This window comes from Equus asinus, chromosome 28, assembly GCF_041296235.1.
Source record: "Equus asinus isolate D_3611 breed Donkey chromosome 28, EquAss-T2T_v2, whole genome shotgun sequence".
Classification (NCBI taxonomy): Eukaryota; Metazoa; Chordata; class Mammalia; order Perissodactyla; family Equidae; genus Equus; species Equus asinus.
Window position 1 is genome coordinate 51,011,929 of NC_091817.1, and position 22,114 is coordinate 51,034,042.

General features: G+C 51.1%; 2 protein-coding genes across 20 annotated transcripts in view; one reads left to right on the plus strand and one right to left on the minus strand.

Moving 5' to 3' along the window:
* The first annotated feature begins 79 nt into the window (after positions 1–79).
* Positions 80–17,655, plus strand: ZNF276 (zinc finger protein 276). 2 transcript variants are annotated; one of them, XM_044761101.2, is made up of 11 exons: positions 80–598; positions 6,788–7,091; positions 7,405–7,451; positions 7,546–7,992; positions 9,072–9,150; positions 10,392–10,475; positions 14,675–14,785; positions 14,854–14,929; positions 15,197–15,314; positions 16,851–16,950; positions 17,025–17,655. In XM_044761101.2, the coding sequence occupies exons 1-11, from the start codon at positions 391–393 to the stop codon at positions 17,269–17,271; spliced, it is 1,821 nt and encodes a 606-aa protein (XP_044617036.2). In that variant the 5' UTR covers positions 80–390; the 3' UTR covers positions 17,272–17,655. The 2 variants fall into 2 exon arrangements, with proteins under 2 accessions (XP_044617036.2, XP_070356463.1); XM_070500362.1 differs by lacking the exon at positions 80–598 and adding an exon at positions 5,577–5,778.
* The window catches only part of FANCA (FA complementation group A), a 57,046-nt gene continuing 52,586 nt past the window's right edge, over positions 17,655–22,114 (minus strand). For 8 of the 18 annotated variants that reach the window (XR_011498987.1, XM_070500352.1, XM_070500349.1 and 5 more), the window contains 7 exons: positions 21,372–21,510; positions 19,775–19,861; positions 19,233–19,335; positions 18,706–18,781; positions 18,286–18,442; positions 18,032–18,124; positions 17,655–17,791 (listed from right to left, as the gene is read on the minus strand). Coding sequence is in view for 17 of the 18 variants with exons in the window: in XM_070500352.1 (XP_070356453.1) it covers positions 17,684–17,791; positions 18,032–18,124; positions 18,286–18,442; positions 18,706–18,781; positions 19,233–19,335; positions 19,775–19,861; positions 21,372–21,510 (763 nt within the window). In the remaining variant the exon portion in view is untranslated. Of the gene's footprint in view, positions 17,792–18,031; positions 18,125–18,228; positions 18,443–18,705; positions 18,782–19,232; positions 19,336–19,774; positions 19,862–21,371; positions 21,511–22,114 lie in introns of all 18 variants that reach the window. The other 10 variants (XM_014836536.3, XM_070500346.1, XM_044761077.2 and 7 more) reach the window with 3 other exon arrangements.

Here is a 22,114-nt window from a genome sequence, read left to right on the forward strand (position 1 = left end):
CTCCGCCCCTCTTTGCTCCACCCTGCTCCAATTCCAGTGAGCCGAGCGGAGCCGAACAGCGGAGCTGAGCGGAAATGAGCGAGCACAGTCCAGCGGAACGGACGAAAGGCTCTGGACCGAGCAGGACCTAGCTGGGCCGAGTGGCCAGGCCCAGCGAGCCGAGCGAGGCCGAGTGTAACCGAGCTGAGCCGAGCGGGGCCGAGCGGAGCCGAGCCGGGTCGAGTGGGGCCGAGCGGGGCCCGGCCGAGCCGAGCAGAGCCGAAGCGGGCCGGGCTGAGAGGAGTCAAGCGGGGCCGAGCAGGGCCGAGTGGAGCCGAGCGGGGCCGAGCTGAGCCGACCCAGGCCGAGCGGGGCGGAGCGCCGGGGCGGGCTGTATCCGCGGCCGCCGCCATGAAGCGGGACCGGCTCGGCCGCTTCCTGTCGCCTGGGGCGGCGGGGCAGCGCGGGGGCTCGGGCGGTGGCGGCGGCCGGGCCCGGGGCCGCCCCGCCCGCGGCGGGCCGAGCGTGGACGAGGCGGCGGCCTTGGTGGCTGCGCGGCTGGGGTGGGGCCCGGCGCGGGCCTGCAGGGACGCGGGCGAGGACGGCGCCGACGAGGCAGGTGGGTCCGGCGGGGCGGCCCCGGCGGGGCGGGGCGGCGGCGGCGAGCGCCGCGTCCACGGGGACCACAGTGACCACCAGTCCCGCCGGTGACCACCAGTTGCCCGATGACCACCGCGTCCCCCGGTGATCACGAGTGACCACTGCGTCCCCTGGTGACCACAATGACTACCGCATCCCCCAGGTCCCCCATTGACCATCGTGTCTATTGGTGACCACCAGATTCCCCGGTGACCACCACGTCTCCAGTGACCGCAAGTGACAACCAGTTCCCCCGGTGATCACCAGTGACCACCAGCGTCCCCGGTGACCACCGCGTCCCCTAGGTCCCCCAGTGACCACCACATTCCCCGGTGACCACTGCATCCCCGGTGACTACTAGTGACCACCGGTTCCCCCAGTGACCCTGTGCCCAGGGCCTCTTCTCGCCCTCAGCACCCTCAGGTTCCCTGGAAGCAGACCAGGCCTCCCGCCGGAAGCGGGTGAGAGCGGCCGCTGCCTGGCATCCGTGGCGGCCTGCGCTGTGCTGTTTGGCAAGACGGCTGACCCTTTCGGCCGACTCCAGGCTCGTTCAGTAATTAGTGCTCAAGTTTTGCAGTTGGGCAGGCCCTGTGCTCTGTAGCCTTGAGATAACTGCCTAACCTCTGTGGGCCTCAGCCTCCTGTCATTAAGACAGAACGAAGTGGGTTCAGTGTCAGAGTGCTCGGTCCCCAGCTGGGCGGTGCTGGTGGTGAACGAGCACCTTGCCTTCCTGGGTGCCTTTGCCCTGCACCCCGGCTTCCTCCTGGGGCGGAGAGGGAGGGGCACTGTCTGCACCTGGCACATGGGAGGCCCAGGGAGGCAGAGCCACCCTGCGGCCCTTCTGGCCTTAGGAGGATGGGGTGAGGAAGAAAAGTTTCCAGAGCTGTAGAAGGCGTTAGCTGTGTACTTAAGAATGTCTTTTAGATGTATTTCTTTCGGAAAAAAAAATTTTGAGATCTAGTTGACATGTAACGTTCTGTTAGTTTCAGGTGTCCAGCATTTTGATGGGGTATTTGTATGTGTTGTGTCACGGTCCCCCAGCCTACTTAACATCCGTCACCAGTTACAGACTAGTGTTTTCTTGTGATGAGAACTTTTAAGATCTACTGTCGTGGCAACTTCAAATACCCAATACGGTGTTATTGACTGTAGTCACCATGGACGTTACGTCCCCAGGACTTACTTATTTTATGGTGGGAAATTTGTACCTTTTGACCACCTTCGCCCGTTTCACCCACCCCTACCCCCACCTCTGGTAACCACCAGTTTATTCCTTGTATCTATTAGTTCCATGTTTTTCATTTTTTTAGATTTCACATATAAGTGAGATCATACAGGATTTGTCTTTCTCTGTATGACTTATTTCACTTAACACAATGCTGTTAATGTCCATCTATGTTGTCGCAAAAGGCAAGATTTCCTTCTTTTTTATGACTGAATAATATTCCATTGTGTGTGTACATAGATATACATAGTACGTTTCCTTTATCCATCAGTAGACACTTAGGTTGTTGCCGTGTCTTGGTCATTGTAAATAACGCTGTAATGAACATGGAACTGCAGATATATTTTGGACATGGTGTTTTCATTTCCTTTGGATATATTCCCCAAAATGGAACTGCTGGACTATATGGTAGTTCTGTGGGTTTTTTTGCTGAGGAAGGCTATCCCTGAGTGAAGATCTGTTGCCAATCTTCCTCTTTTTTGGCTTAAGGAAGATTAGCCCTGAGGTGACATCTATGCCAATCTTCCTCCACTTTACGTGTGGGTCACCGCCACAGCATGGCTGACAAATGGTTAAGGTCTGTGCCTGGTATCCAAACCTGCGAACCCAGGCTGCCCAAGCAGAGCGTGACAAACTTAACCACTATGACTTGGGGCTGGCTCCTGTTAGTTTTTTTTTTTTGAGGAGGCTCCATACTGTTTTTCATAGTGGCTGCACCAAGTAACAGTCCCACCAACAGTGCACAAGGGTTCCCTTTTCTCCAGATCACCAACACTGTATCATTTTTTTTTTTTTTTTAAGATTGGCATCTGAGCTAGAATCTGTTGTCAATCTTTTGTTTTCTTTTTTATTATTCTCCTCAAAGCCCCCCAGTACATAGTTGTATATTCTAGATGTAGGTCCTTCTGGCTCTGCTGTGTGGGAGGCCGCCTCAGCATGGCCTGATGAGTGGTGCCATGTCTGCATCCAGGATCTGAACCAGTGAAACCCTGGGCCGCTGAAGCGGAGCCCACGAATTTAACCACTCGGCCACGGCCAGCCCCCAACACTTTATCTCTTGTCTTTTTGATAACAGCCATTCTGACAAGTGTGAAGTGATGGCTTATTGTGGTTTGGATTCCCTGATGATTAGTGATGTTGAGTATGTTTTCATGTACCTGTTGGCCATCTGTATTTCTCCTCTGGAAAAATGTCTATTCAGATCTTCTGCCAATTTTTTAATCAGATTGTTTGCGTTTTGGCTATTAAGTTGTATGACTTCTTTATATATTTTGGGTATTAACCCCTTATCAGATATGTGACTTCAAATATTTTCTCCCATATAGTAGGTTGCCTTTTCGTTTTGTTGATGGTTTCCTTTGCTGTGCAGAAGCTTTTTAGTTTGATGTAGTCCCACTTATTTATTTTTGTTGCCTTTACTTTTGGTGTCAAATCCAAAAAATCATTGCAAGACCAATGTCAAGGAGCTTACTGCCTTTGTTTTCTTCTAGTTGTATGGTTTCAGGTCTTTTAAGTCTTTAATCTGTTTTTGATGGTTTTTGTGTGTGCTGTAAGATAGTGGTCCAGTTTCCTTTTTTTGCATGTGGCTGTCCAGTTTTCCCAACGCCAGTTTATTGAAGAGACTGTCCTTTCACCATTGTGTATTCCTGGCTCCTTTGTCATGAATTAATTGACCACATTTGCATGGGCTTATTTCTGGGCTCTCTATTCTGTTCCATTGATCTATGTGTCTGTTTTCATGTCGGTACCATACTGTTTTGATTACTATAACTTTGTAATATAGTTTAAAATCAGGAAGCGTTATGCCTCTAACTTTATTTTTCTTTCTCAAGATTGTTTTGGGTGTTCAGCATCTTTTGTAGTTCCATATAAATTTTAAGATTGTTCTATTTCTGTGAAAAGTGCCATTGGAATTTTGATAGAGAGTGCATTGAATCTGTAGGTAATTTTAGGTAGTATGGACATTTTAAGAATATTAATTAATTCTTCCAATCCAGGAGCACAGGATATATTTCCATTTATTTGCATCTTCAATTTCTTTTACTAATGACTTATAGTTTTCAGTGTACAAGTCTTTCACCTCCTTGGTTAAGTTAATTCCTAGGTATTTTATTTTATTTTATTTTACTTTTTTAAAGATTGGCACCTGAGCTAACATCTGTTGCCAATCTTTTTTGCTTCTTCTTCTTTTCCCCAAAGCCCCCCAGTACATAGTTGTGTAATCTAGTTGTGGGTCCTTCTGCTTGTGCTATGTGGGATGTTGCCTCAGCATGGCTTGATGAGTGCTGCTAGGTCTGTGCCCAGGATCCGAACTGGGGAAACCCCAGGCCACCGAAATGGAGTGCTCAAACTTAACCACTCAGCCACGGGGCCACCCCTTATTTTATTTTTTTATTTTTTTTTGAGGAAGATTAGCCCTGAGCTAACTACTGCCAGTCCTCCTCTTTTTGCTGAGAAAGCCTGGCCCTGAGCTAACATCCGTGCCTATCTTCATCTACTTTATACGTGGGATGCCTGCCACAGGATGGCTTTTGCCAAGCGGTGCTGTGTCCACACCGGGATCTGAACCGGCGAACCCTGGGCCACCGAGAAGCAGAACGTGCGAACTTAACTGCTGCACTACCGGGCCAGACCCTATTTTTTTGATGCACTTGTAAATGGGATTGTTTTTTAATTCTTAAGTGTATAGAAACACAAGAGGTTTTTGTATATTGATTTTTGTATTCTGCAACTTTACTGAATTAGTTTATTCTAACAGTTTTTTGGTGGAGTCTTTAGAGTTTTCTATGTACAGTCATGCACTGCATAATGACACTTTGGTCAATGACAGACCGCATACACGATGGTGGTCCCATAAGATTATAATAGAACTGAAAAATTCCTATTGCCTAATGCATCTGGAAGAAGACCCTCAAGAGGTTCGTCCATGACTTCAAAGGGTTTGCCGAGGATGAGGAGGTTGCAGAAATCCACAAGGCTGTGGCTGAGGTGGCAAACAGCTTTTACCCTGCGTGTGAATGAGGACGACACTGAGGGGCTCCTAGAGGGGGTTCCTGAGGAAGTGACTCATGAGGAGTTGTTGGGACTGGAACAGGAACTCATAGCCGAAGAAGAGGCGAGAGAAAAGGAAACTGCAGGAGAACAAAAAGAACCCCCAAGAAAATTCTCAGGGAAGGCTTTAGCAGAAGCTTTTGTAGGCCTCAGCAAGCTCCTTAAAAAGTTTGAAAACACGGACTTCAATACCAAAAGGTTTTCTCTAATAGAGAGAAATGTTCATGGTGCATTACCTGCTTGCAAGCAAATCTTTAATGAAAAAAAGAAACAAACCAGGCAAACCGCCAAGGACGTATTTCTGAAAAGAGTGAAACCTCCTCAAGAAGAGCCCAGGCAGGTCCTGCAGGAGGTTCCAGAAGAAGGCATTGTTATCGTAGGAGATGGCAGCTCCAGGCACGTTACTGCCCTGAAGACCTTCCGGGGGACAAGAGGTGGAAGTGGATGACAGTGATATTGATGGTCCAGACCCTGTGTGGGCCTAGGCTAACGTGTGTGTTGTGTCTTCGTTTTTAACAAAAAAGTTTAAAAAGTAAAAATAAAAAAATTTTTAATAGAAAAAGATTATAGAATAAGGGTATAAAGAAAGAAAATATTTTTATATAGCTGTACAATGTGTTTGTGTTTTAAGCCAAGAGTTATTACAAAAGAGTCAAAAAGTTAAAAAAATTAAAGTTTATAAAGTAAAAAAAGTTACAGTACGCTCAGGCTAATTTCTTACTGAAGAAAGAAAAATGTGTTTTTATAAATGTAGTGTAGCCCAAGTGGACAGTGTTTATAAAGTGTGCAGTGGTGTCCCGTAATGTCGTGGGCCTTCACATTTACTCCCCACTCACTCACTGACTCACCCAGAGTGACTTCCAGTGCAGCAAGCTCCGTGCATGGTAAGTGCCCTGTACAGGTGTACCCTGGCTTATCATTTACATGGTATTTTTATTGTACCTTTCCTGTGTTTAGATTTGCTTAGATACACAATATTTGAAATCGCCCAGCAACGCAATTCTCAGAACGTTTCCCTGTTGTTGAGTGATGCAAGACTGTGTAACGTCACGTCATCTGCAAATAGAGACAGTTTGACTCCTTTCTTTCTGATTTGGATGCTTTTTATTTCCTTTTCTTGCCTAATTGCTCTGGGTAGGACTTCCAGTGCTATCTTGAATAAAAGTGGGAAGAGCGGGCATCCTTGTCTTGTTCTGATCTCAGAGGACAAATTTTCAGCTTTTCACTATTGAGTACAATGTTAGCAGTAGGCTTGTCACATATGGCCTTTTTGTTATGCTGAGGTCCATTCTGTCTGTATTCACTTTGTTCAGTTTTTATCATGACTGGATGTTGAATTTTGTCAGATACCTTTTCTGCATCTATTGAGATGATCAAATGACTTTTATCCTTCATTTTGTTAATCTGGTGTATCACGTTGATTGATTTGCGGATGTTGAACCATCCTTGCAACCCTGGAATTAATCCCACTGTATCGTGGCATGTGATCTTCTTAATGTATTGTTGAATTTGGTTTGCTAATGTTTTGTGAGGATTTTTGCATCTGTGTTCGTCAAGGATATTGGCGTGTACTTTTCTGTTCTTGTAATGTCCTTGTCTAGTTTTGGTATCAGGGTAATGCTGGCCTTGTTGTGGGGGTATTTAGAATTCCAGAAGACCCTCCATTGGTCACATCTTCCAAAAAGCTGTCTGTTCAGCTGGGAGCCCAGAGCCAAAACCCTGTCTTTGGCCCAGACATGGGCTTGTGTTTAAGGAGTGTGTCTTGGGAGGCTGGTGAAGCGTGGGCCTCAGCTCCCCTGGGGCCACGTTGCTCTCCTCCTAGAGCTTGTGTCTTGCATGCCCAGTGCATCAAGCAGCCTCCCCACTGACTTAATATCTCCTGTGCTTGCCCAGGAACAGGCCGGGCCCTTGCCATGGGGCACTGTCGCCTCTGCCACGGGAAGTTCTCCTCACGGAGTCTCCGCAGCATCTCTGGCAGGGCATCTGGGGAGAGCTCAGAGAGACCACCCCCAGGGGAGCGTGTTTTCATCAGGGACTTCCAGCGCCTGCTAGGGGTGGCAGTCCACCAGGATCCAGCTCTGTCTCAGTTTGTCTGCAAGAACTGCCACGCTCAGTTCTACCAGTGCCATGGCCTCCTCAAGTCCTTCCTGCAGAGAGTAAACGTCTCCCCGACGGGCCATCGGAAGCCTTATGCAAAGTAGGCACTCCCTCCTTGATTCTGGGGCGTGCAGGGGCTAAGCACCCGTGTCCTGGGGCTCTTCTAGGCACAGAGTGCCTGATGGGGATCTGTGCAGTGGGGAGACCATTGTGTCCGGTGCAGCAGCTGTGTGTAAGCATCAGTGCGACTGTTGTGAGGGAGATGGACCGGGAGGTGAGGGCCACAAAGGGCTCTGAGTATAAGAGAAGGGTCTGCCCGCATGTGGGAGAAGCGGCCTGTGAAAGGAGTGTGGTGAGCCTGGGGGTCCTGCTGGCGGCCTGGCCCCACTCACGGCCATGCCAATCCTTTGCAGGGTCGGTGCCCAGCCCCCAGCAGGGGCAGAGGAGGGAGCGTGTCTGGGTGAGTGCGCCCCCAGTGTGTGGTTTGTGGGGGGGCTCTCGGTGGGCTGGGTGCTGACCAGCTACGGGGCTGGTGTCTCTATGCTTTTCCTCAGTGGACCTGATCACTTCGAGCCCCCAGGGCCTGCGTGGCTTGGTAGGGTGGGTGCATGGACATGCAGCCAGCTGTGGGGCCCTGCCCAGCCTCCAGAGGACGCTGTCCTCCGAGTACTGCGGTATCATCCAGGCTGTGTGGGGCTGTGACCAAGGCCATGACTACACCATGGACACCGACACCAGCTGCGGGGCCCTCTTGCTGGACAGCGCATTGGCGGTCAAGTGGACGTGGGACAAGGAGACGGCCCCGTGGCTCACCCAGCATCGAGGGTCCAACCCCACTGGGGCTGCCCCTCAGAGCTCCCAGGGCAGAGTGACCATGGCCGGGGCCGAGACCGAGACGCTGCCCAGCGTGGACACAGCCCAGCCTCCTTTGGATGGCAACCCTGTGGGGCCTGGGCCAGGACCCCCACCTCAGCCAAGCCTCCCCGTGAGTGGGGCCCCAGGTAGGCTCCTCTGGGCTGTTGGACCAGGATTCCTAATCCTGAGCCAGGCAGGGCCTTCAGCAGGAAGTGGATGTCTGCACTGTTGTGGACAGTGGTTGTGTCGTGTGCAGAGGCACCGGGAGAAATGATGGGGAGCTGGCTTCAGCGCCTCCCCATGGGCGTCTGACAGCAGGGAGGGGCCAAGGACCTTGTTTCAGCAGTTTCTGTAAAGGCAGGCTCATCTGCTCTCCGGCCTTTCCTGTAAGCCTGCCTGGGGCCAGGGGCCGAGGGAGAGAGAATGGGGCCCTTGTTGTGGGTTGTTGGGGGAGAGGATGGCTGGCAATTCAGGCTGTTTTGGGCCAGCTGCAGGTCATTCCCTGGGCCTCAGCCAGCACCCTGGTGACACCCCAGAGGAACCAATGGGGACGGGCTCGTCTGCTGACTGGCTGAGGGAAAACAAGGGCCCTTGTTTGGGGCCCAGTCCCTCAGTGCTGTGAGTTGGGTGCAGCTGCTCATGGACATCGTGTGAGGAGGGCCAGGCTGGCTTCCCACCTGCTTCTCTCAGCCTCCACGTATGCACCTGTCTCCATGTGGGTGCCGGCTGCTCCTCTGTGCAAGTCCCCAGTGGTACTTTCAGAGTGCAGCTACCCGCATGGTTCAGAGAGAGAGGAACAAATGCCCGGAGGGGACAGAGGAATTGTGTCACAGCATTCTTAGAACTGCTTGGCTCTTTAAACCGTGTGCATGCAACACTTTGATAAGCATGGTTTTTCTTCAGATGTCCCCAAACACCCCCAAAGTACGAGTCATCCCACCCTGCAAGGCCTAGGTCTGATCTCTGGGGAGGGGCTGGGCTTGTGATGATGACTGTGGGTTTTTGATGCTTGGCGCTGCCTGTGCCTGTGCTGGACAGGGGGGTGGCTGAGCAGGCTTGGCTGTGCAGGACCTTGTGGGGGATGGGGCCAGAAAGTGTGTGGGATTTGAGATTGGAGGACCACAGGCTCCTCTGTAAGGGATGTCAGACAGACGCACGCCTCCCTGCCGGGTCTCACTGCCTGCGCTGTGTGTTGGTAACAGGGGCCTTGTTCTTTGTTTCTCAGGGCAGTTGGGTGAGAAGCAGGTTCCGTCTTCAACCTCGGATGATCGGGTAAAAGACGAGTTCAGTGACCTTTCTGAGGGGTGAGAGAAGAGTGGGTTTAAATAGCCTAAAATTTCTCCTTGGAAAACCAAACTCCACCGTCCTAGGGGCACACTGCCCATGTCTGTCCGGGACCCTCCCTCGCTCTTTCGGTTGGGAGGAGAGGAGTGGCTAGGGGTGCTTCTAGGCCTCTTGTTCCTGACTGGGGGCTTCCTGGGTCCCAGAAGGTACCCCAGACCTAACGCAGCTACAAGGGGAGGACAGCTGGGGTGGTGTGGAATGACTGTGAAGACGGTCCTGCGGTCAGGCCTTTGCTGCTGCTGACTTGTCTCCTCCCTCAAGGCCTTATTTTTGTGTCAACCCCAGATGTTAGTAGAACAGAGAGCCAGCCTCTGGCGCTTTATCATGACATAAGTGTGACTTGGGGCAGAGGCTCTGTGCAGGAGGCCAAACCGGAAGGGGCACCATCAGGGAGTGTTCGCTCCTGGGGCCACCCCCTGCCTCTAAGCTGAGAACCACTTGGGGTGGTGGCCACACGCCAGCTGGCCTTCACATCCTTTCCACCCTACCCCATGAGCTGTGGCTGGAACGCAGATGCACCCTTGTCCAAACAAGTAGAAGGACACCGTGCTTTTTGGCGCAACTCCAGTGGAGTGCCAATGACGAATGACCGAGGTGCTGGGGGAGCCCAAGTGTGTGTGTTAGAAACACCCCTGGACCAGGAATGGTCGCAAGCTGTCCTGCAGGCCACCAGCCAGCCTCAGGCCTTTCTCTTTCTGGACAGGTGCCAGCCTGGCTCTCTCTGCTGTCCACCAGAGACTGAATAATGCTCCATATTTTAGGGTGAAGGTCACAGATGCACAGAGCTATTTCTGGCCTTTGTGACCTTTGAAATGGCTGGCAGCTGACCTGTTAGCTTGACAGGTGCTTACAATTACAGGGGGGAGGTGACATTCTAAAAGTCCACTTACTGAGAAGCCCACCTCCTGTGAGGGTCTTCACATCCTGCCTGGGGTCCCTGTAGAGAGGCCCTTAGAGTTTGAGGTCCAGGTGTGAGGAGACTGATTATAGGGATCGTCAGCTTGTTGGACTTCCGTGACCCTGGCTCACCCTTCCGTTAGGAGATGCAGTCAGAGATTTGGGGATTTTAGATTTCTTAAGACCTTTTCAGGAGAACTAAACCATGAAATATGGGGATCCATTTGGTGTCTTTAGACAGGAAGTCTTATTTGATCTGTCACCCACCCCAAGGCTTTGCTAAAAGTTCTCTCTTCTTTCCTAGAGATTTCCTGAGTGAAGACGAAAATGACAAGAAGCAAACTACCCCGTCCTCGGATGAGTCCTTTGAGCCGTACCCAGAAAAGAAGTAAGGGGACAGTCCTGCTGCGAGCACATGGGCTCTGGGCGGGGAATCCGATGGGTAACCTGGAACCTGCATCTGCTGCGTGCCGTCTGCGTGCAGAAGCAGTGGGACAGGAAATGGAGGCTCACACACCTTTTGCTTCTCTTTGATCTGACCTCCCAAGCCCAGGGCAGTGTGGCTTCTGAGTGAGCCAAGAGGCCTTTGCCGGTTCAGCACTGGGACCTGGCCTCAGTGCCACATCATGAGGCGGCAGATGGCTGTGTGAGGGTGGCAGGAGCCCTGTGGACGTGACCCAGCCTCATTCTGGGAGCTCCTTGCCTTGCCTCTGCCAGTCCTTCCCTGAGCCTCACCACTCCAGTGTCCACCCTGTCAGTCTCAGAATGGACAGAAAGCCGGCCAGGGCCAAGAGGGAGTGTCAGGTGGGTCCTGCCCTCCACGCCTCCATGCCAGGTTGGGGAGACCAGGTCTGTTTTCAGGAAGCACAGCTTGAGTGCAGCCCAGGGCTGCCACAGAAAGGCCCTGCTCCCCATTTGGTGAACTCCAGAGCTGAGCGTGAATCCCAGGGCATGGCCCAGAGTCCACATCTTTATGGCTTACTGCCCAGCAGGCCTGGGGCCACTGGTCTTCGGGGAGGACAGAGACAGGCTCAGGAGGAAGAGGGTCTGCTCACCCATGCCTCTACTGCTGAGGTGGGGACAGCACCCACGGGGCTTCACTCACTGTGTCTCCATGAGGACCCCAGGAGTGCCCACAGATCCATGTGGTGGGATGAGGACATGTCAGAGAAGTTTCCTGAGGCCTGTAGTGAAACAGGTTATTTTAGTGGAAGCTGGGCCTTGCAGGGCGGGGGTCAGGCAGCAGCGGGCAGGCCGAGGCTCTGGGCTCAGCCCTGTGCCAACAGAGACACTCCAGCCTGGCAGCCACTTGGTTCCTCAGGTGCTACAGTGTGAGTCACAGCTGGGAACCTAGGACAGGGCCTCTGAGCAGCCCTGGCCCGTGTGACTTTGTTCTGGCAGACGTGTCTGTCTGGGTCCTCAGCTGGCACAAACAAGGAGACTTAGTCATGTATTAATTAGGGCACCGTGGCTCCAGCGAGAAGTGAGCACCACGAGCCTGAGCGACCGAGGGCAAGGAAAGGAAAGCCGAGCAGCAGAGTCAGGCGTTGCAAGCACTGCCCTCCCACGCACAAGGACCCCAGCCCCACACGCTTCAAGGACTCACCTCTTAAACCCATGGGCTCTCTGAAGCTCCTGCTCTCAAGAGACCTGCTGTCTAGTGTGGGAGGGAAACAGCACATCACTGGTCACAGTGCAGCTCTGATGGGTGCCCACGCCCCCCAGGAGAGGGTGGAGGTGGCGAGGGGACACATGGCCAAGTTTTGAAGAACAATTAGAGAGACAGGAGAGGAGGAGGAGAAACTGTCATCAGCAGAAAGGTTCTTTTTAATGTACTCTTTAAGAAGGAAGATGATTATTTGTAATGTTTTTTTAATTGTAGTAAAATATAAAATGTATCCTTTTGAAGTGTATAATTCATTGGCGTTAAGTACATTCACAGTGTTGCGCAACCTTCACCACTATTTGCAAATTTTTCATCATTACAAACAGAAACTCTGTACCCATTAAGCAATGACCTGTCCCTCCCCCCAGGCCCTGGCAACCACGTATCTAGGTGCCCATTCTGAGGACCTCATAGAAACGGGATTATGCAGTGTTTGTCCTTGTGTGACTGGCCTCTTTCACTGAGCCTAATGTTTTTGAGATTCATCCATGTTGTAGCATGTATCAGAACTTGATTTCTTTCTGTGGCTGAATAATATTTTATTGTATGGACAAACCACAATTTGTTGATGCATTCATCCATTCATCTGTCGTTTTGGGTTCTTTCCACCTTTTGGCTATTGTGAATGATGCTATGAACACTGATGTATAGGTATCTGCTTGAGTCCTCGTTTTCAGTTCTTTGGGTATAAAACCAGAAGTAGAATCGTTGGATCATATGGTAATTCTATATTTAATTTTTTGAGGAACTGCCATATAGTTTTCCACAGCAGCTGGACCATTTTACATTCCCACCAGTAGTGCACAAGGGTTCTGATTTCTCCACATTCTCATCAACATTGTCATTATCCTTTTTTTTTAAAATAGTCATCCTAACGGGTGTGAAGTGCTATCCTCGCTGTCATTTTGATTTGCAGTTCCATAACGATGAGCGATATTGCGCATCTTTTCATGCGCTTGTACCTTCTTTGGAGAAATGTCTATTCAAGTCCTTTGCCAGTTTTTTAATTAGGTTGTCTTTTTGCTGTGGAGTTATAGGATACATTTTCTCCCACTCAATGGGTTATCTTTTTCACTCTTGATACTCTCCTTAGGTGCACAAAATTTTTTAACTCTGAAGTCCAGTTTACCTATTTTTACTTTTGTTGCCTATGCTTTTGGTGTCATATTTAAGACACCATTGCCAAATCCAGGTTATGAAGATTTACCCCTATGCTTGCTTCTAAAAGTTTTATAGTTTTGGCTCTTAGATTTAGGTCTTTGGTCCATTTGAGTTAATTTTTGTATATGGTGTTAGGTAGAGATCCAACTTCATTCTTTTGCATGTGGATGTCCTGTTGTCCCAGCACCTTTTGTTGAAGAGACTGTTGGCACCTTGTGTCAAAAATCACTTGATTGTATTTGTCAGGGTTTATCTCTGGTCTCTCATTTCTATTCAGTTGGTCTGTCTGTCTGTCTTTATGCCAGTACCACACTGTTCTGATTACTGTAGCTTTGTAGTAAATTTTGGAATCAGGAAGTGTGAATCTTCCAGCTTTGTTGTCTTTCAGAATTGTTTGGCTATTCAGTGTCCCTTGAAATTCTATGTGAAATTTAGGATATTTTTTTCTATTTCTGCAAACAATACCATTGAGATTTTGCTAGGGAGAGTCCGTAGATGCTTTGGGGAGGCTTCGCCAGCGTACATTGTCTTGCCCCCGCAGACACGGGATGTCCTCCCACTCATTTACGTCTCCTTCCATCTCTCTCAGCAGTGTTTTATAGTTCTCAGTGTACAAGTCTTTCACCTTCTTGGTTAAGTTTATTCCTAAATATTTTATTTGTTTTGATTCTACTGCAAAGGAATTGTTTTCTTAAGTTCCTTTTTGGATTGTTCATTGTTAGTGTTTAGAAAAAGAACTGGTTTTTGTGTGTTGATTTTGTACCCTGCAACTTTGCTGAATTTTATTTTCTTGTGTGTGGATTCTTTAGGATTTTCTACATATAAGATTATGTTATCTGTGAGGAGAGGTAGTTTTCCCTCCTTGCTAATTTGATGCCTCTCATTTCTTTTTCCTGCTTACTTGCTCTAGCTAGGACTCCCGGTACTATGTTGAGTAACAGTGGTGAGAATGGGCATCTTTGTCTTCTTCACGATCTGAGAGGAAAAACTTTTGGTCTTTCACTATTGAGAATGATGTTAGCTGTGGGCTTGTCATGTATGGCCCTAGAAGTTCCCTTCTGTTCCTGACAGATTTCCTTAAATGTCTGGATCCAAAAAAGAAACAAGTGTGCATGACTCTTTAAATCTTCAATAGACACTAAGGGGGATGTTGCTGTGTTTGGGTTGGTCCCTCCGAGACCTGCCAGATGGACTCAAATGCACAACCCCATATTTTTGGAGGACGAGGCCCCACTGCGCACCTGGTGCCAGTGTGCAGGCAGCTGGTGGAGCACGCAGCTCTTCCTGGAGACGGCGCTTCTCCCTTCAGGCCTCCCTGGTTGCTGTGAGTCTCCCAGCAGGTGCCAGAGTTCCAGTAGTTGATTGTGCTGGCTTTCTAGCTTTGTGGTGGTTTTGGCAGAGGGACTGACCCCTAAAGCTTCCCTCCTCCCTTTTCCATGACATCTCCAAAAAGTGTGTGCTTTTGATGTTTGCAACAGGGAGTAAAGCTTCTGTCTTGAAAACCCACTCCCACAGCCAGTGTGGCCCACGGCCCTGTGCCCTGCCCTTCCCAGCTGGGAGTTCAGGTCTCTGCCCTGCCCCGAGTTCTTGCTGTGGCAGCTGAGGGTCAGTTGGAAGGGCAGCCAGTTAGCATGGAGACTGAGGCCGGTTAGCCACGGAAGCCTCTCCTACTTGAAGGTAGAGAAGCATGAGAAAAACGAGAAACTTATGCAAATGGAGATCAGAAACATCACTGAGTCTACATCATTTCTTTTCCTCAGAGTCTCTGGTAAGAAGAGTGAAAGCAAAGAAGCTAAGAAGCCTGAAGAACCAAAAATTCGAAAGAAACCTGGACCCAAACCAGGATGGAAGAAAAAGCTGCGCTGTGAAAGGTGAGGGGCTGGGTGTGGGGCTGCACTGCCTGGCGGGGTGGCAGCTCCACCTGTGCTCTGCCTTGCAGGGAGGAGCTGCCCACCATCTACAAGTGCCCTTATCAGGGCTGCACGGCTGTGTACCGAGGAGCTGACGGCATGAAGGTGAGGTGATCCCGTGGGCCCGGGGTCATCTTCAGGGTGTGGGTGATGGACCCGTGGCAGGGTGAGTGGGTGGATGGAGACTCGAAGAGCCATTGTCAGCGGCGTGGTCCGTGGCAGGAGGCTCCCTCAGCCCTTTGCTTTTGGGGAAACACCTGTCTCTTGCTGAGGGAGGGATGGTTGGATCCCGTGGGAGGAGGCACGTGCTGGGTGATGAGGTGGGGCACTGTCCAGGCTGAGGCGCTCAGGGTCTCGCTGTCCCTTCTGCAGAAGCACATAAAGGAGCACCATGAGGAAGTCCGAGAGAGGCCCTGTCCCCACCCTGGCTGCAACAAGGTGTTCATGATTGACCGCTACCTGCAGCGCCATGTGAAGCTCATCCACACAGGTGAGTGCCCTGTTCTCCCATGCTCTCACCTACACAGGCCCCCAGGAGGCTCACGGCGGCTGGCACCCTTCCAGGAGGCCCAGGCATCTTGGGGCCTCGTGGGTCGTGCATAAGTGGTATGGAACTGGCAGCAAAAAAATCCTGGTACCTTTCTGCAAGTTTACTGTGGTGTTTTTATCATTACTTTAACAAAATGACATTTCTTTTATGCTTTTTGGATTATAAGAGAAATGCATGTGCATTTTGTGTAGAAATTGTGAAAAATAAGAAAAGCCCAGATAGTAAGCGCCCTCAAACACTGCCACCATCAGCACTTGCAGGTTTCCTCCTCTGATATTTTTCTCTGCATACACATTACTTTTCATCACAAGCTTATGATTTCCCTCTCCGTGTTTGTTTTTTTTTTTTGGTGAGGAAGATTGGCCTTGAGCTAACATCTGTTGCCCATCTTCCTCTTCTTGCTTGATGAAGATTGTTGAGCTAACATCTGTGCCCATCTTCCTCTACTTTATGTGGGATGCTTCTACAGCATGGCTTGACTGGTGGTGCTAGGTCTGCGCCTGGGATCAGCACCTGTGAACCCCAGGCGGCAGAAGTGGAGTGCGCAAACTTTACTACGGCCCGGGCCAGCCCCTCCCCTTCCAGTTTTAATGACATGACCCATAGGACACATGCTAGGAAAAACAAGAACCACACCCATGCCTGATCCACATCGTTGCTGCTTCTGCCTAGTAGAAGGCAGGTCTCCTGCATTGGCATTTCTCCCACTTAAAAGATACATTTGTTACATCTAAATCTGTCCCTAAGCAGTAGTTCTGCTTGTTTTGAACTTTGTAAAAATGCTTTACTATAGAAGGGCTTATGATTTCCTTTTTCACTCAGATTCGTTCATTTTACTTTTGGAGCACGTTTACTTCTGGCTTTCCGGGTGAAATCGTTTTCTTTTGTTTTGCCCGGAGTGTTCTTGTATATGTCTCCTGACACAGTGCTTCCCTTAGGTTGGGTCTTCAAACTGTGCATCTCAGTCCAGACACCAAACGTCACAGCCATTAGCAGGTTTTCCAAAACACAAACGAAGATCGATTATACGCTGAGTGGACTGACCTGGTGTTTCAGTGTCTGTAGAGGAGCAGGTGGTGCGTGCAGTGACACCAGGGAGGCATGTAGCCACTGCCCTAGGTGCCCATTCAGGCGTACAATCAGTGGTGCAGGGTCTGATCGTTCAGCTTTCCCTTCAAGAGTGAAAGAAATTGCTTTCCAAAGGGGGTACCCCATTGTGGGTACCCCCAATATGGGGATGGTTTCTAGACAGCAGTAGCTGGGATCCATAATCTATGAAACCTTATTGATTTGGCTTCCTCTAAGAATGGAGGTCTTCTAAAGTTTATCTTTAAGAAAACAGGCTTCATATGTACACAATTGGTGAAGAGGAAGTCCCAGCCAGGTAAATCTTCCAGCAATTTGGAGGCCTCTACTAAGAAAGGGCTTAAGTTGGGCATTTTTGGTGCCTGTGCTCATTCCATCTCTGGTCCTTAGAGGTGCGGAACTACATTTGTGACGAGTGTGGACAGACCTTCAAGCAGCGGAAGCACCTTCTTGTCCACCAGATGCGCCACTCAGGAGCCAAGCCTCTGCAGTAAGTGTGGGCTGGGTGCCTCCTCGCAGACACACTGGCTCCCATGCCCTTGCTCACCTGCCCCTGTTCCCCAGGTGTGAAGTCTGTGGGTTCCAGTGCCGGCAGCGGGCGTCCCTCAAGTACCACATGACCAAACACAAGGCTGAGACCGAGCTGGACTTCGCCTGTGACCAGTGTGGCCGGCGCTTCGAGAAGGCACACAACCTCAACGTGCATATGTCCATGGTCCACCCACTGACGCAGACCCAGGACAAGGCCCTGCCCCTGCAGCCCCCACCCGGGACCACGGAGGGTCAGGCCGTGAAGCCTGAGCCCACCTGAGGGCTCACCAGCACCTGGACTCACCAGGCGGTAAATGGGGTTTAAAGACAGTTTTAATAGTTCCTCACACCAGACCTGCTGGCACAGCTTGCCCACTCCCCTAAGAGCCCCCACACTGCCCCCGACTCGTGTGCTGGAAGGGCAGGAGGGCGTTGCTCTGCTGGGAAGTGGAGGTGGGCTCAGTGCGTGGCTCATGGAGCCTTTCAGGCCTCCTCTCTGGGACCAGCAGTTTATTTTCCTACAGACACTGAGTGACTCGGGGCCGACGCAGATTTTAAATAATTGGTTCCTCTTCCCCACTAAAGCAATCAAGGAGATTCGTAATCCACTTTTTAGCACAACAAGAGCTCCATGTTTTGCTTGAAATAAATTATTTACAAAGAACCTGGGCTGTGCACCGCGCAGAGTCCAGTCAGAAGAGATGAGGCTCCTGGTAGAGGTCAGTGTCGGACACGGCCTGCTGCCTGCTCAGGAGGGCAGTGCTCACTTCTGGGTCCCAGTCTCCACTAGTGGCCAGCAGCTGCAAGAAAACAGCCATGCTCAGCCCAGTGCAGCCCCACAGACCCCAAACACCAAGGGCACAGAGAGAGGGAAGCTGGTGACCACAGCCTGACCGGTAAGTAGCCATGGCAGCCACAATGCCAAGTGTCGGGCACTCTAAGTTGTCAGTTTACCTAAGCTGTTGGAACTTCTTCCTCACATTTAAATAGTGATTTAGACTTAAAACCAAATGCTTAAGCGAACATCTGGGTATTATTACCTCTTCCATGTTTGAGAAGCTCTTTTTCGGGCACTGAGGTATTGATTGCAGCAGAAAAAGACGAGCTTTCCTTATCAGACCTACAGGGTCACCCTAGAGAGAAGACAGGCAGAGCCATGGGTCAGGGTGCCCACACCTACTCACTCTGCCAGGATAGGCCGTCACCAGCCTCACGCCCTGGAGAGCTTGCTGCTCACGTTTGTGGGATGTGCCATCTGACTGGAGAAGGTCCCAAGTCCGGCCCCTGCACCTGCCTGGCTCTGGAGCTCCTGGCTCCTGTTGGCTGGAGTTGAGACTGCACTTGTCTCCCCGGCCACAAAGAGGCAGGTCAGCTTCATGTACATGTCGACAGCGACGTGCAGGAATGCATTTTCCCTGATGAGGGCATCTTTGTCAAAGTAGGAGAGAAGGCTGAAGGTAAAGACATAAGCTATCAGATGACTCCAAGACCTTACAGAAATCAGCAGCAGCCAGCACAGAGAACAGCTACTCAGCTGAGGAACAAAGTTACAGGCAGCCTTTCCCATGTGGAGGGAGACCCCTAGTAGTGCCAAGAAAATGGGGCAGGGGGCAGGGGATGCTGCCCCCTGCTCAGACCACACAAGACCCCAGGGGCGTGGGCTCCTTCTCCGAGAGCAAGGGCAGTGGCACTGACCAGAGGAGCAGGTGCTTACCTGTAGAAGGCGAGCGGCAGGAGCCTGATGTACTCATCTGGGGCCAGGCGGAGGAGGACGCGCCCCAGGCCAGCATCTGCAACACCACGGTGGGCGCTGAGTCAGCTCTGGGGCTAGCACCAGTGTCTTTGGGGATGTGGGGTTCCCCTGGGAGGGCTATGCCTGGCTGTGGAGGGGTGATGTCCTCATGCTGGAGAGCAGAACCTGGGGGCCAGACAGGCAGATCCCCCACAAGAGCCCAGCAACACCCTGGGATCCTCAGAACTCCACTGAAGTCTTTCGTTGTTCAAATGAGTTTATACTACATTTGTCCTGACTAAAATGGGGTTTATATACTTAGCAAAAAGATAAACTTTCAAAACTTAGTTTGTAAAGTAAACCCTAAGGAGGGCTCATTCTTAACCATTTGAAAGTTACTTCTGAAGAGGACTCCAGAGTCGGATCACAGTCTGACCCTGCCAGGTCACCTGTGTTCCCAGCAGACGGCCATCCCTCCATTGGTTATCAAGTCTCAGTGGATTTCTTACCTGTCTCTGTCAATTGAAAGAGCACCAGCCAGGATATCTTCCTTTTTTGTAAAAACCCCAGGATCTCGCCACAAACGTGCAAAGCCTTCAGGGAGTCGCCTGCCTGTGACCCAGGGAAGAGGGAGAAAGACTCAGCAGGGAGCTGCAGAGCTGATGTTTAGAGCTGTGCACACGTGGGCAAGAGGGACGCCCTCGGCACAGAAGGGGCCTTTCCTTCCTCTTCCTTTAAGTGGTCATGATCTACAGAAGGTGTCACCCTGGGGCCTCTGGATGGAGGCAGCTCAGGTAGGAGGTGGTGGCCAGGGACCCTCAGAGCCCAAGGTCTGAAATAAGACATCAAGAGAAAGGCCCATAGCCTAGGGGTTCTCACTTCAGTGAACAAGGACTCTCTCCTGAGAAACCGTGTGAAATGAAGGTTCCAGGGCCCTCCCCCAAGAGACCCTGACTCAGGAGGTCTGGGGGGAACCGGGGACCCACAGTTTAAAGCACTCTGGGGGGCTGTGCAGGCTGCTCGCTGCCCCACCCGCGGTGGGAGACGCCACCTTAGCTGATGAGGTCTGACGTATGTGCGGGGTCAGGTGTGATGAGAGCAGGCCCATCAAGGAAAAGAAAAACAGGCAAACCAGCAGCTGCAAAGAAGAACAGGCACTGAGACAAGATCCAGTGACCTCTGACTCTGCCCCGAAAGGAGCTCTAGAGGAGGGTGCACGCTCCTCTTTAATACAAATCGAGGCTGTAAGTCTTTCCTTTAAGTGGCTCTTCTCAGAAAGAAAACTCTCTAATCTTTTCTAAAGAAAATTTAATGGAGAAGAAATTATTACTGAATGGGTGATTTTATACTTGCCTCTAAACATGGCTTGGAAAGGTGACAGTGGTGAGAAATGAGGCTGTTGCTGAGCATCTCGTTGGGGGTGAGCTGCAGGGGCCCCTCACCTCTGCAGTGAGCTCCCACCAGCCCAGCCTCGCCCCCTGGCTTTCCGTCTAGACGTGGGCTTGTAAAGTCTCTGGAGATAAACCCATAGGCTCCATCCTGACTCGGGGCAGGGGCCCACCTCTCCCGACCCCTGGTGCACACCCAGGCTGGGTGGGATCTCTGCACTCTGTGCCCTTGGCACTCAGGCCTGGTGGCTCTGGAGCCACCAAAATCCCTTCCAACAACAACCTGAAAACAAAAAACTTGGAAGAATCTTCTTATAGGTTTTTTACTTTAAATTATAATTACCAAAAAACCTTGGCTCAGCAATTGATCTAGTTGTCAGGCAGGTGTGTGTCCTGAGCTGACAGGTGGACCCCAACATTCACAGAGCCAGTGGTTTAGCTGGGGAGAGACTGGAGGGAGCGCCACATGGCTGGTTCTCCTCCTCCTCAGGAAGATGGGGGCGCCCCTCCTCACAGAGGACAGCCACGGCAGGGGCATGCCTCATCTCTGGGGGAGGGGCGCTGTGCTGCCAAGCCTTAGGGGGTGTGGTAGGCACCAAGTAGGGTCCAGACTGGTCCCACGATGGTTCAAGGTGCCAGCCTGGAATTTAGAGCAGCCTTCTCTCCACCTGCTTTTCCTCACACCTGCCCTGTCCCTCGGCATGTGCCTATAACTGGGGGTGCACAGGAAGCAAGGCCATGGAAACAGGAGCACAGAAGGTTCCAGCGGACAGCTGATGGCTCCTCTGGGTTGTGAGGGTAAAAGGAAGCTAAATGAAAGCACCTCAAAAATGAAATGCTTTCTTTTTACCAGCAGCCTTGAGACCTCTGCCCCCACCTCAGCCTCCACTTGCATCCCCTCCCCACCCTCTGCTCCGCCATGCTGGCCTCCTCACTGTGCCTTGTGCGTGTTAGGCCCCCCTGCCCCTTCATTGATTAAATTCAGACTGTACAGAAAGCAGGGCCAGGTTTATTCTGCAGCTTGCCTTTTTTCAGTCAACTGTCTGTCCTGTTCCAGCTGATTTTTAACTGAAGCACTAAACCTATAAACCCAGTAAGTTTTACTTCCAAATAAAGCTACAAGAACTCCAAACTTCCTGTCCATCCTTGGAAAAGCACAGTTCATTGGGTGAATCCTGAGAAATACTGCTGATCAGAACACTGATTAAAAATGAGCTTACTAGAAAAGAAAAAAATAAGTGAAGGAATTTCCTTTCTTGCCTCCTCTCGTTGGCAGTCCAGCTTCTCCAGCGCGCTCTCAACGCTTTCCTTCCCGGCTTGTTGAATCACGAAGTGCAGCGCGGCAGCAGAGACCCAGGCTGGGCCAGGGGCAGGGGCTGCTGTGTCGGGAGAGAGGAAACTGGGAGGCAGAGAGAGGTGTCAACACAGGAACCTCACAACCATGTCACCTAAGGACCTAAGGTCCTTGTTCCCGTAACTTTCACAACACTGGCCCTGCCCACCTCTAGGTCAAGCAGAGAAGCTTCAGAGTCAGCAGAAACGAGGTCTGTGTCCCTAATGCCCTGCTCTGCATGGTGACCTGCAGCAGAGGGCGGAGGCCCAAGCCTGTATCGTGGCCTGGTCCTGGGTTTGGGGTCCGGTTTCTGGTTCTCTTAGCACACCTCTGTGCTGTGGACAGTGCGCCTGGTCCTGGCCTCTGAGCTTTGAAAGGAGGTTATGGGACACTGAGGCCTGTTGCCTGGAGTCCGCTACTCAGACCCTCGCGGGTCTGCCTCTGGCCCTCCCGCTTACTTAGTCCCTGCTCTGACTGCAGTATGATGTTCAAAAAGGTTCTCCAGCAAGTTAAAAAGTGCTGAAAATTAAGGGACTAGTCTGCTCTATCTGCAGAGGTAGGGTTGGTGGGCGAGACTTGCTTTCCTTGTTTTCTGAGATTTGGAGCATTCCTGACCCTGCAGCGGAACACGGATGGGTCAGGGATAAAAAACTCCTGTCAGAGTCAGACG